At 41.9% G+C, this 15,843-nt stretch overlaps 1 protein-coding gene across 1 annotated transcript in view; it reads left to right on the top strand.

The window, feature by feature from the left end:
* XIRP2 (xin actin binding repeat containing 2) overlaps positions 1-15,843 on the top strand; it is a 77,997-nt gene that overhangs the window by 42,581 nt on the left and 19,573 nt on the right. The window contains exons 4-6 of the mRNA XM_083404269.1: positions 11,404-11,514; positions 13,505-13,577; positions 15,251-15,375. Coding sequence (XP_083260395.1) covers positions 11,404-11,514; positions 13,505-13,577; positions 15,251-15,375 — 309 coding nt within the window. The remainder of the gene's footprint in view (positions 1-11,403; positions 11,515-13,504; positions 13,578-15,250; positions 15,376-15,843) is intronic.

The raw sequence follows: 15,843 nt of genomic DNA, 5'->3' as shown, positions 1-15,843 counted from the left end.
CAACTCTTAAGGGAATCCATAGCCTGTCACAGGAAATTATTCAATTCCTTTTAATCAATGTGATGCATTCCCAGTTTGAAAGCTGTTTTAAGCCACCCGAGCAAATATAAAGATCAGGTCTGCTGTGTTGTCCTATTGCAAGCCAGGATTCACGTAGCTAATGGTAACAAGGAAATCCAGGTTGGCATCCTGTCCTTATTTAACTTTGGTATCTTGGGTCAATATTCAATGCAGTGTACCAAAGAGAGCAATAGAAGCTTGATCAAGATGCATTTTAAACATTGGACTTGAAGCATGCATCACCTCAGTTAGAAATAATAATGATTGTTGAGCCCATGTTCCTTAGGAAAAAAATCTGCTAATGTTATTGTTGTGCATTAGAGTCAAATAGGCAAAAATTACCTGATTTTACCGTGAATTTTCTTTCATACTGCAGCTTTCAGGTCAATAGCTGTTTGCCTCTCCTTTCAGACTGCTATGTTTGTTTTGTGTGTGTGTAGGAGCACACAGTACAGTCTTACTATAAAAGATCTTTGTTCTAGAAGGAACATTTGGCAATAAACAGTGGGAAACAAGTTAAATCTTCATTTTTGAAAGCTAGCAACAAACCAGGAAAGCATATCAGTTCCATGACATTATAAGATCTGGGAGGCCGAAGGAAGAAGGCTTGCTCTTTTCTGATCACTGACAGGATCCTCCTTGAATGATTTCCTCTGTAAGCGTTCATTCAAATTATTTGCTGTGGATATTCTACTAGGAGGAACATTTTGGATCCAAGACACTGACTTGGCTTTAACTCACCCCGCCCTGAGTGTCCGAGTGGAAGGTGGTTCTGACCATACTAATTGGGTATCCATGAGGCCAAGGCAGCAAGGCAGTTCTGTGGTTGCAGCACCAAGTGAGCAACTTGCTCTGAGGAAGACTGGAGATGTACTGAGACCTAATACATCTCTTCGTTCAGTCTACCTTCCCCAGGCTCCACCACCTTGGCCTGACAACTGTGGTTCTGGCCAGCACTCTGTCCTGAAGACAAGTACTTACTCTTTCTATGACCTTCCTTCTGATGTTCTCCTTGTATTGCTGGGCAGATCTGATTCCTAATAGTGTCTCTTAAGGACCTAAGCTCTGCATACTCCAGACCACCAGCCTCAGTTTCTATGGCTTCCAAAAAAGAAGAAAAGGAATTGTGCACACAGTGTCACCGGTTCTGTGTGCATAATGAACATGCTAGCACAAAATACTCCTGAGGCACAGATCACTTGTGTACTAATGCTGCACATGTAGATGCCAACAGGCATGACACCAGGTGCATGGAACCCAGCATGGGTGAGTTTGTTACACATTTAACCCAGGTCTCAGTCCCATTGTATTCCAATGACATACATCCTAGTGAATTTGCAATACACTATCTATTTTGGAGACTCATTATGGATACCTCTTTTCTGCTTGACCCAAAGACAGGTCTTACCTAGTGGTCTTACTATCTATGTAAGACAACAATCTGCTAATACTGAAATAATATACTAAAAATGAAGCTAAACACTGGAGAAGGCAGCAAGAAACTAGCTGGAATAGATAAGACAATGCAGTTATATATATATCTCTACTCAGAAGCAAGCACCACTTCAAATAGACTTATAACACCATCCAAACCATGTAGACTCAGAAATAAGACCTATTGAATTAAATTGGGGTTACTCATAGTCATGCTAGCCACATGACCCGGAAGCTGTACGCCAGCTCCCTCGGCCAATAAAGCGAGATGAGCGCCGCGACCCCAGAGTCGTTCACGACTGGACCTAATGGTCAGGGGTCCCTTTACCTTTTACTCATAGTTAAAGAGGGTTAGGATTTCAGCATAAAATTCAGATTTGATAATAGAATTGCATTCTAAAGGCATTTTAAAATCAAAAGTATGAGACTTAATTTAACAAATATTGTTTGCTAAAGAGTTTCATAGTGAGGGAGAAAAAGGAAAAAAGCATGAAGCATGAGAGGAAGAAGTCCAGCATGTGACTAATAATAAGAAGCAGAAAAATGGAAAGGAAGGAAAGTAGAATATAGAGAAACCAGAGATGAAGGCGAGCAGGATCTAGAGAATGAATACATTTTTTGCCACTTATTTTTATTGATTTTCCATAAACTTTAATAAATTTTCACCAAATTAATACAAGTTCAATACAAATTTAAAAGTTGACTTACCAGCCACCCCAGATGTTTCCTCTATTTTCCTTCCTCCTTTGCTGCTCCCAATAAAATAACTTTTCCAGCTATAATTAAAAATACATTCATCCCTTCGCCTCTACACCTGTTCAATTACCAATTTCTGCTATATCTTTTATACATTGTTGTAACCTGTCCTCAAAATAGTTGAGTAGAGTAAATCCTCATCTATCTATAATACTTGTTCATCAATTTTCAAACATTTCCTCCTGATACCTCTTGAGTAACATTTTACCTGAGAAAAACAGATCTGGTTTCCTCCCAGTCAACATACACACATTCCTCCCTAACATAGTCTTGAACATTGCTGTCTGATATCTGGCCCCAGTAATCAACAACTCAGCCTCACTGGTGCGGCGTGCAGAGGGTGAAAACGAAACCCCTATAGTTTTCTTTGTAAAAATATGTAATAAACATCCCCCCCTTTAATACTGCCAATCTGCCAGCATCACCCACCCTTCAGATTTTGCCAAATTTAATCCTCAGTTTTACATACAACGAGCTCATTAATAAATAAACACAATCCACATCTCTTCTTTTCTGTCTGAAAGTCTCAGAAGCCGTCAAGTTGGTATACACTGTGGTCCATCCCGTCCCTTTCACTGTTCTTTCCAACTTCAAGCTTCAAGAGGGTGGGCTGATGTAATCTCAACAAAATCCATATCTCCTCTCCATCCTCCTCCCTAAACTAATTAATCTTCCTGCAGTCCATCCTGCCAATCCTCCGTTCCATTACATCCAACTCAACAGTTTATTCTCTTCCAAGTGCTTTACAGTCAGTCAGTCCAGTTGTTACCAAAAAGGCATTAATGGACGACCGCAGGTCGTGCCCTTTTGTTACCCTCAAAAGGATAGCGGAGACATGCCCCTTACCCATTAATCTCCATGGGGACCCCTCCCAGGCATCAGAGCCCCTGAGAGGGCGACTTGCTGGGTTCGTTGCATAACAGGAAGTCCGAGATTGAATACATTTTGTGGCAAGTTGCAGAATCATAAATTGAATGTGAAAAGGAAAAGGTAACCACTGAAGAGGAATCAAAGGCAGAGAAACATGATCATATTTGTGTGAGGAAAAATAAGGCAGGTGACAAAATGAAAGCAACAAGAGGGTAATTCAGAAGACCAACCAAAAGAGCACTGCAATAATCCAAGTGTCAGAAAATAAGAGAATGATTCAAAGGATGGACAGAATAAACAAAGAGAAATGAATGAATTTTAGCTGGCTTTGACAACCGAAAATAACAGAGCTTAGCTGAAAATAAAGTCTGTGAAGAAAAAAAGAAAGAAAAGGTTCTGAGATCTCTGGTTGGAAGAGAAGGACAACTGATAACATCAGCCATAAATCAAAGAAGCAAAAAGAACGGGAAGAGAAGAGACAGGAAAAATAAGATATTCTATTTTCTGTTTGAAGATTTTACTTCAAAGAATGAGCAGGCTGCCATGTGGAAGCAGCAAGAAGACATGACGAAAGATTGGCAAAAGAAGAAGACAGATCAGAAATAGAAAAGAGTAGCTAGATATCGTCCTGAACATGCTGATCAATATGAAAAGACTAAATGAGAGAATCTAAAACTCTAATGAAGGTAAACAACAAGAATCAAACTGCCTGAATCAGAACCTTTAGGAATTTCAAATAATAGAAACACAAGCATTGTTTTAAAAAAAATGAGGAGAACCATGAAACTAAACTCATGCAAGGAAGAAAGAAGAATATGATTAACAATATTGAAAACAGAAGGAAGAAGAGAATTACTAATAATATTTAATGCAGAGGAGAGATCAGGAAGAGATCAGCATACAAGGGGCATTCAGATAAATTAGCTAAGGAAAGAACATTGTTTCTGTTCTGTTAGCATGAAGATCTGATTGATAAGACTCAAAAAGAGTATTTGATAAAATTCAAATAAGATTTGTTCAAGCAATTAAGAAACAAAGGGAGATATCCAATGTTAGTGATTCTCAGAGTAGGCCCACTGAATTCAGCAGACAACCACTGATTTAAATGGGTCTGCTCTAAGTTTGACTAACACTGGATGCCACCGAAAAGCAAGATGAAAAACTAGCCAATAGCAAGTGAAGAAGAATCAACCATTGTTGACACTTCTGTGTTCTTAAATTAAAATTAGAATTAAAGGTGAAAGAAAACTAACCAGAAATCAAGGAGGGATTAATTTGAGAAAGAAAGCAAAACGAGCTAAAGCAATATATTTAATGAGAAGAAGAAGAAATGGGATGAAAAAGGACTGGATGTAGGTTTGGGTGAGGACGAAACCAGAAAGATCTGAAGAAATAGTAGAGAAAGAAGAAAATCATGAGGCATAGGGGGAGGCATCGGAATTTGCCTTGTAGCAAAGCATCTTCCTTTATTTCTTCTGCTCATTGCTTTCCTTCTTCCACTGCTATTTCTTTAGATGATCTGTCCAGCTCAGTGTTGTCTATACTGACTAGGCATCTTTTCCAGCCCTGGAGATGCCCAGGATTGAATGTGGGACCTTCTCCATGCACTGCAGGTCCTCTGCCAATGAGCTATGACCCATTTGGTTGAGAAGGTTTAGAAATAAGAGTTCTATAAAGGACCAGGAGATGTAAGTTACAGAAATAGAAAAGTCAGGAGCTGCTGATTTATTATGGTGGGCAGGGGATCTAAGCAAAAATCCGAGATGTGAGACGTGGGGAGGGGATGCAAAATGGTAGAGCACAAAATTAACAGTTAAGAAGCAAGGAGAAGAAGGAAAAGAAGCAATTTGTTTTGGCAAACACTAAGGTTGAGCAGGTGGAAGAAGAAAAGAGATGTACATTAATTTATGCCAGGGAGAAGAAATGTGTTTAGTCTTGCCCCATAACTTATAAAGCAGCCCAAGTTCATTACTGAAGTTACTACAATGAGGAACTAAAGGCAAAGTAGTAGAAGGATGACAGGAACAATATAGAAGAGCAGGGAAAGAGGAACACTAGAAGAAGATGCAGGGAATAAATAAACAGGAGATATCGACTGAAGGACCTAACAGGGGTGAAGGCATCAAAATCCAGATTCTGAATACATTCGATGATCTAGTAAGTGGTTTGCACAAAGAAGAATGAGAGAAAAAGAAGGTGACCATCAAAAAATGGAAATATAGAAAAAACTGTTATCAAATCCAAAACATGATCTGTGAGTGAGCCAAAGAGGTAGAAAAATTAAGGGATGGGGATACAAACCAGAAAGCGCAAGATGACATCAAGCATCTGATTCATCAGAGTTATTGGAGTGGATACTGAAAACTACCACAAGAACAGGGAAACAACGGAACCCAAAGTTCAAAGTCAGATAATAAGCTAGGTAAAGGCCCGGGGGGGGGGGGGAGTTACAGCAAGGACAGTTTTCTTCTGCAAAACTTAGGTTATAAATCATATGGGGAGCATTGAGCAGTCTACACATTTCAAATTTCACCCTCCAACTCATAGAGAATAATGGGCATCACAACACAGGGCTTAGTAATTCCATCCTGCTTTTGTGTAGCTTTCCCACACAACCAGCACACTCAAATAGATCTAAAAAGCCATGCATTAGCAGGAGCCACATAGATGGAGCTCTTTCATTTGACTTTCCCACCAGGGTGGTGTTCAATTCTAAGTAAAAGTAAAAGTTTAAAAAAAGAAAAAAGCAGCATGGGGTGAAGTGCTTTCAAACTCTGGTTGTAAATACTGCTAGGAAGCCCCCTCCTGTCTCCTTCACACAATGCTACTGAACACAATGAAATAGTTTTGAATGACATTTAAGCAACAGCCATTGATGGGAGCAGCAGCCAGTTTTCTGAAAACCAAAGCAAGCGTAATCTGCTCTCCAAAAATCATCTGCCTGGTATATGTCTCTTGCTCTTCAGAAACAAATACAGTGGTACCTCAGGTTAAGAACTTACCGGTAATTCGTTCTGGAGGTCGGTTCTTAACCTGAAACTGTTCTTAACCTGAGGTACCACTTTAGCTAATGGGGTCTCCCGCTACCGCCGCACGATTTCTGTTCTCATCCTGAAGCAAAGTTCTTAACCTGAGGTACTATTTATGGTTTAGCGGAGTCTGTAACCTGAAGCATCTGTAACCTGAAGCATCTGTAACCCGAGACACCACTGTATACTGTAATACATGCACAACTTAACATTGCAAAGAGAATTGCATAGAATTGTAGCATCAAATATTAAACTCTTTGGAATGGAATGCCACCACCCAATGTCGGTGAACCTCAGTCCTGTGCATATGTATGCTCAAATGTAAGTCCCACTGTATTAAATGGAGCATACGCCTAGTTTGTTTGTTCAGGGCTGAAGCCCTAATGGATAAGGATCCACATGTGCAAATGAGGGTCATGCCTGCAGTTCTTTTTGCCAAATTCTTATCAGACCTTGGGATGACCTAGTTTGGTTCAATGAAATTCACTGAATTAGTTCAAAAAATTCTGAACTGTATCTGATAATAGTTCCCATAATTGCCAAGTGAGCTGAACATGAATTAAGTTCATTTTTGGAGCAGAACTTTGAATGATTTCTTGTTCATCTTCAAGTTCATTCACACTTTGGGCCTTTTAGTTTAAAGATCCTAATTGTTGGGGGAAATAAATGAAACAAAATTCACATACATATGTGTGTGTGTTTAGATGTTTTCTTAGACTTCTTAAGTATGTTTTATACTTTGGCACAGCAGCTTTGTTTTGCAAAGGGACAGCTGTGAGCCAGAATTAGCTCCTTTGCAGACATGTTGAACTTGAACTTGTTTGTTTTTAAAACAAACTTCCTTACATCTGGTACCAAGGATTGATATAGGGTTCCTGCAGTGTGCATTGGGATCCATGTTATAGTACCAAATGCATGGCCGATGCTGTCCATTTTGACAGTGCTGATCATATCATCTGGAGAAGGTTGGGGACTGTTCTCTCACTATCTTCACAATGTGTCTAGGCACGCAGACCACTACTAAACACCAGGATCTTTGTTTCAGAGCCTGGCATCTTTGTGTGCGTGTGGCGGGGTATAGCATGCAATTTAGCTACAGAAGTTCACCACTGCACTGTGTGAAATTGGAAAGAACCTCTTCTGTTCTTGAAGGGGCCAAAAATCATCTCAGTCGCAGCTACTAAATTGATTTTGAAGGATAAGGAGGCCAATCCGTCAATACGGCATAAACCTGGCTGTCAGATACAAACACTCTCAGACAAAGAGCAGGCAGCCTTCTCCATGGAAAGGGATAAAGCTGAATTCTTATAGACCAGAGGACATTGTGCCATAACAAAGAGCATCAACTGATATGAAGTTTGGCTCATCATAAAAAGCACAGAAAGCTCAGGAAAATGGATTACTGCTAGTAAAACCAGGGTAGTGCACCTGAGTCACTGCTGAAGAATATGATCATCATTCCCTTTAGAGACCTCTGGCTGCACATCTCTCCGAAGAATGTGATTACAAATAATATTGGTCACTAACGTGTAGGGCTCATCCACTCTATTTTGGGATTTGCTTGAAGGGGATTGACAGCTCTTTGCCAGGGCTGCACAAAAGCAGACCAAGACTGGTAGATGAAAGGATGAGCATAGTAGGTGAGGCTTGCAGTCCTGCACCCATTTTCCCTGGGGGTGGGTCCAGCTTCTGAGTAGACATGAATAGGATGTCACTGCAAATGATGGATACACAATCTAAACAATGCTGATTACTAATATGGTTCATTGTCAAATGGGTGAGAATGTGTGAGAACCTGTTATTTTCCCATGCTGTGTAGTCCAACATCTCCTGTGGTGTTGTCTTACAAAAAATTAGTATCTTTAACACAGAGTTTGCTTATCAGCATATGTGTCATGAGAAGACTCTAAAATGTTGTACACATAACTTCCATTTAATGGACAGGGACGTGGTTGCCAGACCTGAAATTGGACCTTCTTATATCCGGATGAAGAAGAATTTCTCTCTCTCATTTGTGTGTGTGTGTGTGAACAGATTCAATTTCAAGTCTGTAAAGTATTAAATTAGTAATATATTACATGACCATTCAGTAGTCTTTTGTAGACGATGAACAGATAAGTGGATAAGATAGAACCCTGAAGCAGACCCCCCCCCCAGTGCTACATTTTGGATGAGTGGAACCACCACAATGAAATACCACCCTCACCCAGCCTTTCCAAATTAATACCATGGTTCATAGTAACAGCAATTACTGCGAGGACAAGGGGAATCAACAGGTTCACACTCCCCCTGTCTTAGAATAACTGAATCATAAAATTGTAGAGTTGGAAGGAACCACAAGGGCCCCTGCAATGCAGAAATATTTCACCCAATGTGGGGCTCAAACCCACTACCTTGCATTAAGAGTCTCATGCTCTATCCTTGATCCCCACAGAGGTTATCCTGCAAGGTGACCAAGTACCAAAACCAGGCATGGACCCAGATTTCATGGATCCAGAAACCCCATCTCCTTCAAGAGTGCCTGGACCAAACTGGCAACTCATCCCATTTCTTTTACCCTATGAAGTTACTTGGAGTTATAACTTAAGAGAGGAGCCTTTATTTTTGGCACTGGACATAAAAAGCACACAGACTGCAATAACAACAGCTGTAGGTGAACCGTGTAGAATAGAACCAGTTGTGTTCCCTGCCAATTGTGTGCTGTGCCCATCACTCAGTCTCGGCAAGGAAGAAAGATGAGGCAAATTGTAAATGGAATGCCTGTAGCTCTCAAGCCACTTAGCTACATAACAATCCCATTGGCGCTGTAGGAAAGATTCAACTATAAATACAAAGCAAGCCCTCACACACTTACTAACCATTGTTAGCTGTCTTTGAACTGTCAGTTATATACCTAATGGAACCATAATTAGGAAAATGCTTAATATAATGTAGTTTTAAGGTTCATCTCAAAATGAGAGAGATGCCAGTGGATGATGCCATCTAGACTCCTTGACTTCTGCTTCCTTTCAACTGTGATCTACTCCAGAGAATTCTAGATGTAAAAAAAAAAAATCAATCCTGAACACTTCTTAACATTTATTCTTACCTGTGGGACATGCATTGATTCCTCCTCCTGACCCGCATTTGCTTTCAACCGCACGCTATTTTTATGTGAAAATCACTTTACAACAGCATTTCCACAATTACATTTGGGGGGGGGGAGGGAAATGGCCCATCTAAATAATCTTGCCCATTCTTCCTACCATTCCTTCCCACCTAGTTTGAACGATATGTTCTGCCTCATGGTTGCCTCCGCTTAACATAATTGCCGTTGCAAGCAACAGTTGGAAAGTTCAAACCTTTACATTCTGCAATTCACATGCTCTCTTTCCCTGTGGACATCAGGAAATATTTATGAACCTATGAATTATCAAACAAGGAAATAGATTATTTCCTTTGAAAATCACCCCCACACCCATTGTCCCTGCCCAAGGGCTTTGGGAACATGAGCTGAACAGTCCATCACACCCAGAACCGTTTGTGTGTCTCTGACTATTTCCATGTGCTCCAGGTCCTACAGATCCATAGAGCCAGGCATCTGATTTTCAAATTTGGCATGAACATCCATGATAACATGGATCCGAGGAGGATCATAGAATCATCGACTTGTAGAGTTAGAAGGGAGCACAAGGGTCATTTAGTCCAACCCCCCTGCAATGCAGGAATCTTTTCCTCAATATGGGTCTCAAACTCACAACCCTGAGATTAAGAGTCTCATAAACTACCAGCTGAGCAACCCCAGGAATGGCCAATTAAGCCATTGTTTAGGGAATGCAATGGAAGTCCTCTTGTGCATGGCCCAGCCAAAGTTAATCCCTTATAAATTCCTATTGACTTCTGCTAATGCTCCCCTTGAAATCCATGGGAATTTAACTTGGGCTTGTATATGGCCATCATGCTGAAAAAACTAGCTACATTGTCATAATAATTGCCGCACACTGCAGATACTTTACAGTTTCCGGCATGTGAATTGGCTCCTCCCTCATTTGTCCTTTGGAGAAACAGGCAGTGAGGAGTGAACTGTCCAGGCTTGACTCAGGCTGAGGCTAGCAACCCAAAGCAATTCGTACAAACACCACAGTGCTCTTTCTCACCTTCCTCTTCTTTGGCACTGGTGGTGGAAGAAAGAGGTGTCTCTTTCCACTCTCCGTCCCCCAATGCCTGGAGCACTGTAGTAACAGCATCCCAAGCACCAGGGAGCAAGTAAGAAATGACAGAGGTGTCCTTCCCTGAGGAGCAGGACAGAAGATGAAGGGCAACCTTCTTCTTTGTGGCAGCTGGCCCCACTGTGGCAGAAATGGGGTGGAAAGGTGGGTGGGGGGAGTCCTTGTTCAGCTCGAATAGGGTTGAAATCTGAGGAGCTGAGGAGCCATAAAGCACAGCTTGTATTGAAGGCAAAGATTAAGAGTTGCTGTGGTTTGTAATCAGGGATTTAAGCTGCAACAATTTCTAGCATACTAGAAATTTTCCTCTGTCCCAACTGCTGGGGCTTCTAGCTCCGCATATTTACATCCTCCGAACAAGACCTTCACATCATCTTCAAGTTGGGGAACTTTCTCCTATATATTCCAGTCACGTACTTGCTTGTAAATAGGAATTTGACGATTAAATCAACAGAGCTTCCATTAAAACCCAGGTCACTGTGTCCTGTACTACTACTTTTAATACATATCTTATGCCACAGAGCCTAGCAAAGGAAATCTCCTGGATGCACTATAGTAATGAAACCAACAATGTGTGTTACGGCAAAAGCCATCCCAGTATTTTTTTCCTTATCTTATCCTTGCCAATTATATTATGAGTTATGCCCTATTACTAAATAACTGGCTCTTTCCTCTTATATACCGTAGAATCATTTATGATTATGGAGGCAGTTCTATTTATGGAACTCCCTCCCAGTACAGATCTGGTTCTCACCCGCATTATGTATTGATTCATGCGCCAGCTTAAGAACCATTTATTTTTGCAGGTCTTCAGAGCATTGCGGGAGTGGCCCTCTTGGTCAACCTGTTTCGCGGATTGCCACATGCTGTTGCAGTGCCAATTGTGGCTTTACTTGTGTTTTTTTAATGCGGGTATTAGTCCCTGTGGGCTCTGTATGAGGAAAGGCCCGTGTACAAGAAATAAAAGGAAAAGAAAAGAAAATAAGAAAGTGTTTATTTAAGTGTGCCGTAAACTTGCCAACGTAGAATTATTTTCTATTCATCTTCAGAAGGTGACGAGTCGAAGCCAAGCCACAATGTCAAGCAGCAGCAGCACAGAAACCAGAGTGAACGAGGTGGCATCAAAGGCAACTCAGCGGGAAACCTTTCAATCAGAAAAGGTAACTGTATCAATGCAATGAGATACCATTTTGCCTGTGCCACTTTTGCCTTCTGGTGCTTACGGCATCCATCCTTGCTTTGGTGGCAAGGAGGAGTTTTATATGGGACAATTTGCACCTGTACTCATTACCCGTCCCCATTACCCATCTCAGGAAATAATTGAAGTACCATTCATAAAAGTATTTGTGCAAAAATGTTGCCACCTGGCAGGGCAGGCTTCAGGTTTGTGTGGGCCCTTGGGTGACAGAAGAGCAGTGGATCCCATTGGACACTGCTCCTTCCTCCTTTCACCGCAGGTTTCCTTCTTTGACACCTTCCTGTTAACCACATCCGTTCCTCCTCAAACCCATTTCCACTTTCTTCTTTGGTCTCGCCTCTTTGGGTTGACCCATGCTAAACTGGAACAAGTGAACACTGTATGCAATATGCTATACCTACCAGATAGACACTTTACTACTGAAATTAAAGAACTGCTGGTACAGATGTCTGTACCGATGTGTAAGTTTGTATTGCTCAGTGGCGTAGCGTGGGTTGTCAGCACCGGGGCAAGGCAAGTAATTTTCGCCCCCTAACCCGTGGATTTGCGCCCCCTAACCCGTGGATTTGCGCCCCCCAAACCTAACCCCCAGATGTTGCGCCCGGTGCGGCCGGCCCCCCCTGCACCCCCACGCTACGCCACTGGTATTGCTGTACCCAGTGCTTTTCATTCTCTAGAAAATAAGGTGCTGGTACTCGCCGCCTAGAAATGGCTGGAGGAGGGACAACCAAGTGGGCAAAGGTGGGGAGGCGCTCTGCACATGCTCAGGAAAGGAGGCAACAGGGCTCCAGGATCCTGGAAGAGACTCTTGCCTCATTCCCTAAGCACAGGAAGCACTTGCTCAGCTTTGAGATGGAGGCAGGAAGGCTCCAAGAGCCCTCTCATTTCAGGCTCCAGGGTGCTGGCAGGGCCTTGTTCCCTGAGCCCAGGACGTGCTTGTCCAGCTTGTGGGATGATGGTGTGAGGGTCTGTCAGGCTCCATCAGGATCCCGGCACGCTGCTGCATCCTTCCCAAAGCCGGGCAAGTGTTTCCTGGCCTTAGGGAATGAGGCAGCAGGTAGTCAGGATCCTGACAGAGCCTTGTGCCTTGTTCCCCAAGCCCAGGAAGCATTTGCAGCAATGGAGGCGGTGGCAGCAAAAGTGTGAGGGAAGCAAGGGGGGTAGGCAAACAGTGGCAAGATGGGGGGAGAGGTGGTGTGCACTGCCCCTGCGTGTACCGCCTCAAAAAACAAACAAACCACTGGCTGCAGAGTTTGTGCTCTGTGTGAGCTGCTCCAAATTCAGTCACTGATGTTGTGTATTTGATATTTTCTGCATTCAAATGGAAGTTATTGAGTCCTCAAAGCACTTCACATACTTTGTCTCAGTTATCCTTGAAACTGCTCTGTAAAGTAGGCTAAATTATTGTCCCAGTATTATCACAGAATGCTTTAAGATGATGATGATGATGATGGCATTTCCAATTATATGGGGCTTAAATTATGGGGATGAGGAGGTGGCAGGGGGATCTTAAAGAAATCCTTCATCCCCTAACATACTAAGCTTAGCCAAATGATGCAGCCATGTAGCAGGACTGACCCCTAAAATAAGGGGGGCTGGACCCTCTCTGTCCCCCCAATTCAAGCACTGTCAAGTATTGCTCTTACATATTTATAAATAGTGGTATATACATCAATAAAATACATAAATAAATGCATTTCAGGACGAAGAGATGGCAACTTGCCTACCTTGTGAATTTTTGGCAGAGGTGAAATTTTAACTGCTGATTTTCTGTCTCACTACAGAGCATCAGTTCTAGTGAAGGAAGGACTCACACCGTTCCCTCCTTAAAGCACTTGTTCCTCCTCCACCCAGAGTTACATAAAGCATACAATAGATCAAATTAAAATATTGATTTTCACATTGAGATCTGGTTTATTTGATTATTTTGTGGTGTGCATTTGTGTTTGCAGGTTTCTCATCATGAACAAGCTTTGTCTGAGGCTAAGAGAGCTTCTAACGTCACTCAAAGCACTGAAGAAACAGGTAAGAGAAATCTGAGAATATACTGGGAGGCAAGAAGCAATAGCTACCCTTTCACACAGCAAATTATGTTGTATGCATATGGATGAAAGACAAAATCCATCCACAATTAAGTCCTGGGAGTGCCATTAATTTTGACTGGAGAACTAAGCACCTACTTAAATATCATCCATCAAAATCAGTGGGACTTAACTTTGGATGGATTGTGGCCATAAAGATTAGAATATAATTAAGGTTATTTACACTCACTCCAGCCCAGAAGCCTTTGCATCTCCTCTTAAGCACATTCATACATCCCATTGATATGAATGGCGGTGTGCTTAAAATTACCTAATATATGCTTGAGTGTTTTTCCACAAGTGCCCTGGGCTTAGGCAAACAATTTTTCTTTCTCTATTATTATTGTAACAATTCCCCTAGCAGATATTTAAATGTCATGAATATCAAGGGATATAATTACCCTTGGACTGATCACCTAGCCAGAAATTAATAAAGGCTCGCAGTCCCTGTTATTGCAGTGTTCAATCAGCTCTGATCTGACATGTGAAAGAGGTGCTGCTATGTCACTCAGCAAATAAACTCTGGTTCATTGTGCTTCCAGCTCATGGCTAGGTCTTTCTATCTATGAAAGGTTCTCTGCTATCAATGCGAGAGAAATAGTGCAGAATAAGAACCATAGAGTTCCCAGGCTAGACTTTGACCCAGAGGCCCATCAAATCCAACCTGGTGGTTTTTGGTAGCATCTTCCAGCCAATCACGCCACTGGGAATGCTCAAGCCTTTGGGGATTCCTGAAGTAGGGATGGAGGAGATATTTGCTCCAGTTTGCAACACTATCTACACCCTTGTGCAAATAAATTGAAACAAAGCATGTTTTCTATCTGACTCGTAATCCTGTACTCAAAACAAACACGAAAAGTCAGTTGATCATTATGGTGCCGGAAGCCGGAAGCCAATAGAAGGAATGATGTGCTCGCCACAATATATTGAGGTTCTATGAAAGAGAGTTATTCCAGAGCTGAAAAAGAGGTATCCTGATGGTACTGAGATATTGCAGCAGGACCTGGCGCCCTGTCACACATCGAAAGTGATGAAGAAATTCATGACAGAGCAGCAAATACAGGTACTTGATTGGCCAGGGAATTCCCCAGACGTAAATCCCATTGGGAATTTATGGGCTATATGCAAAAGTTGCCTCCGTTCTGTAGACTGTACGAGTATGGATAAGCTCATTCAGGCACTGATTCAGGTGTGGTGTTCAAAACTAGTAGGCTCCATGCCAAACCATGTTCAAATGCTGCTTAAAAATAGCGGAGGTCATATCCGCTAGTTTTGTATACGAGTTTTGTACAATAAACTACTAAATTCATTGTTTATTTCAATTAATTTGCACAAGGGTGTAACTCACACATCCCGAATAATATGCACACCAAAATGCAAACCGTCCTTTGAAATTTGCACTTTGAGGGGTAAAAATGAAATGCATACATTAGGGGGAGTTGTTCATAAAAATGCATAAATTTGTGAAAATATTATATAAAAATGCAATATTTTGGGGGGGGGGAGTCACAAACAAAAATGTGCCTGTGGGGAGAAATGCACAGAAAAATGCTGTTGAATTTTCATGCAGCCGATATAGATTCAAGTTTTCATTTTCATTTTCTTTCTGTATTGCAGTGATCAATGCAGCTACAGATGAGGAGATCCCAAAGATTTCTACGCAATCCTTAAAGCAGCACTTTGAAAAAACAGCCCAGTTCCATTCTGGCCGAGAGGGTGGAACACCTGCAAAGCAGATCAAGGTGCTGAAAACGGGATTATCTCCATCCGAACAATCCTTAATTGTTATCAATTTTTGCATATAGTTAACATTCTTTTCTGAGTTGCAGTGCCTTTAAATTCAGAATAGCCATGTTGCATTCATTTAAGTGATATTTCCAGTGCAAATCCTAAGTCTGTAAACAAGAGATGTGTGTGGCAAGGGGGGTATGCTCCAATTGTTTGGGGGCAAATTTAAACTGTGGCAGGGCAAACAGTGAGTCCTGCTAGAGTATCCTCTGATCACTTGCTAGCAAGACAGAGTGTGCTCACTGTTTTTCCTGCCAAGTCCTTGCTGCAATGAAGTAGTGGGATTTGATTACACTGGCTTTTCTTTGACTGAAAAAGATGTTAGGATGCTGTGAGCATGGCAGCCAATAGCAGAGTTGGGGTTGTGACCCCCCCCCCCTTACCTTCCCATGTACCTGTTAGAGCGTCATAACAACATTGGG

This window comes from Podarcis tiliguerta (assembly GCF_965153285.1).
Source record: "Podarcis tiliguerta genome assembly, chromosome: 1".
Classification (NCBI taxonomy): Eukaryota; Metazoa; Chordata; class Lepidosauria; order Squamata; family Lacertidae; genus Podarcis; species Podarcis tiliguerta.
The sequence above is the reverse complement of the archived record's forward strand: the minus strand, read 5'-3'. Positions and strand labels throughout refer to the sequence as shown.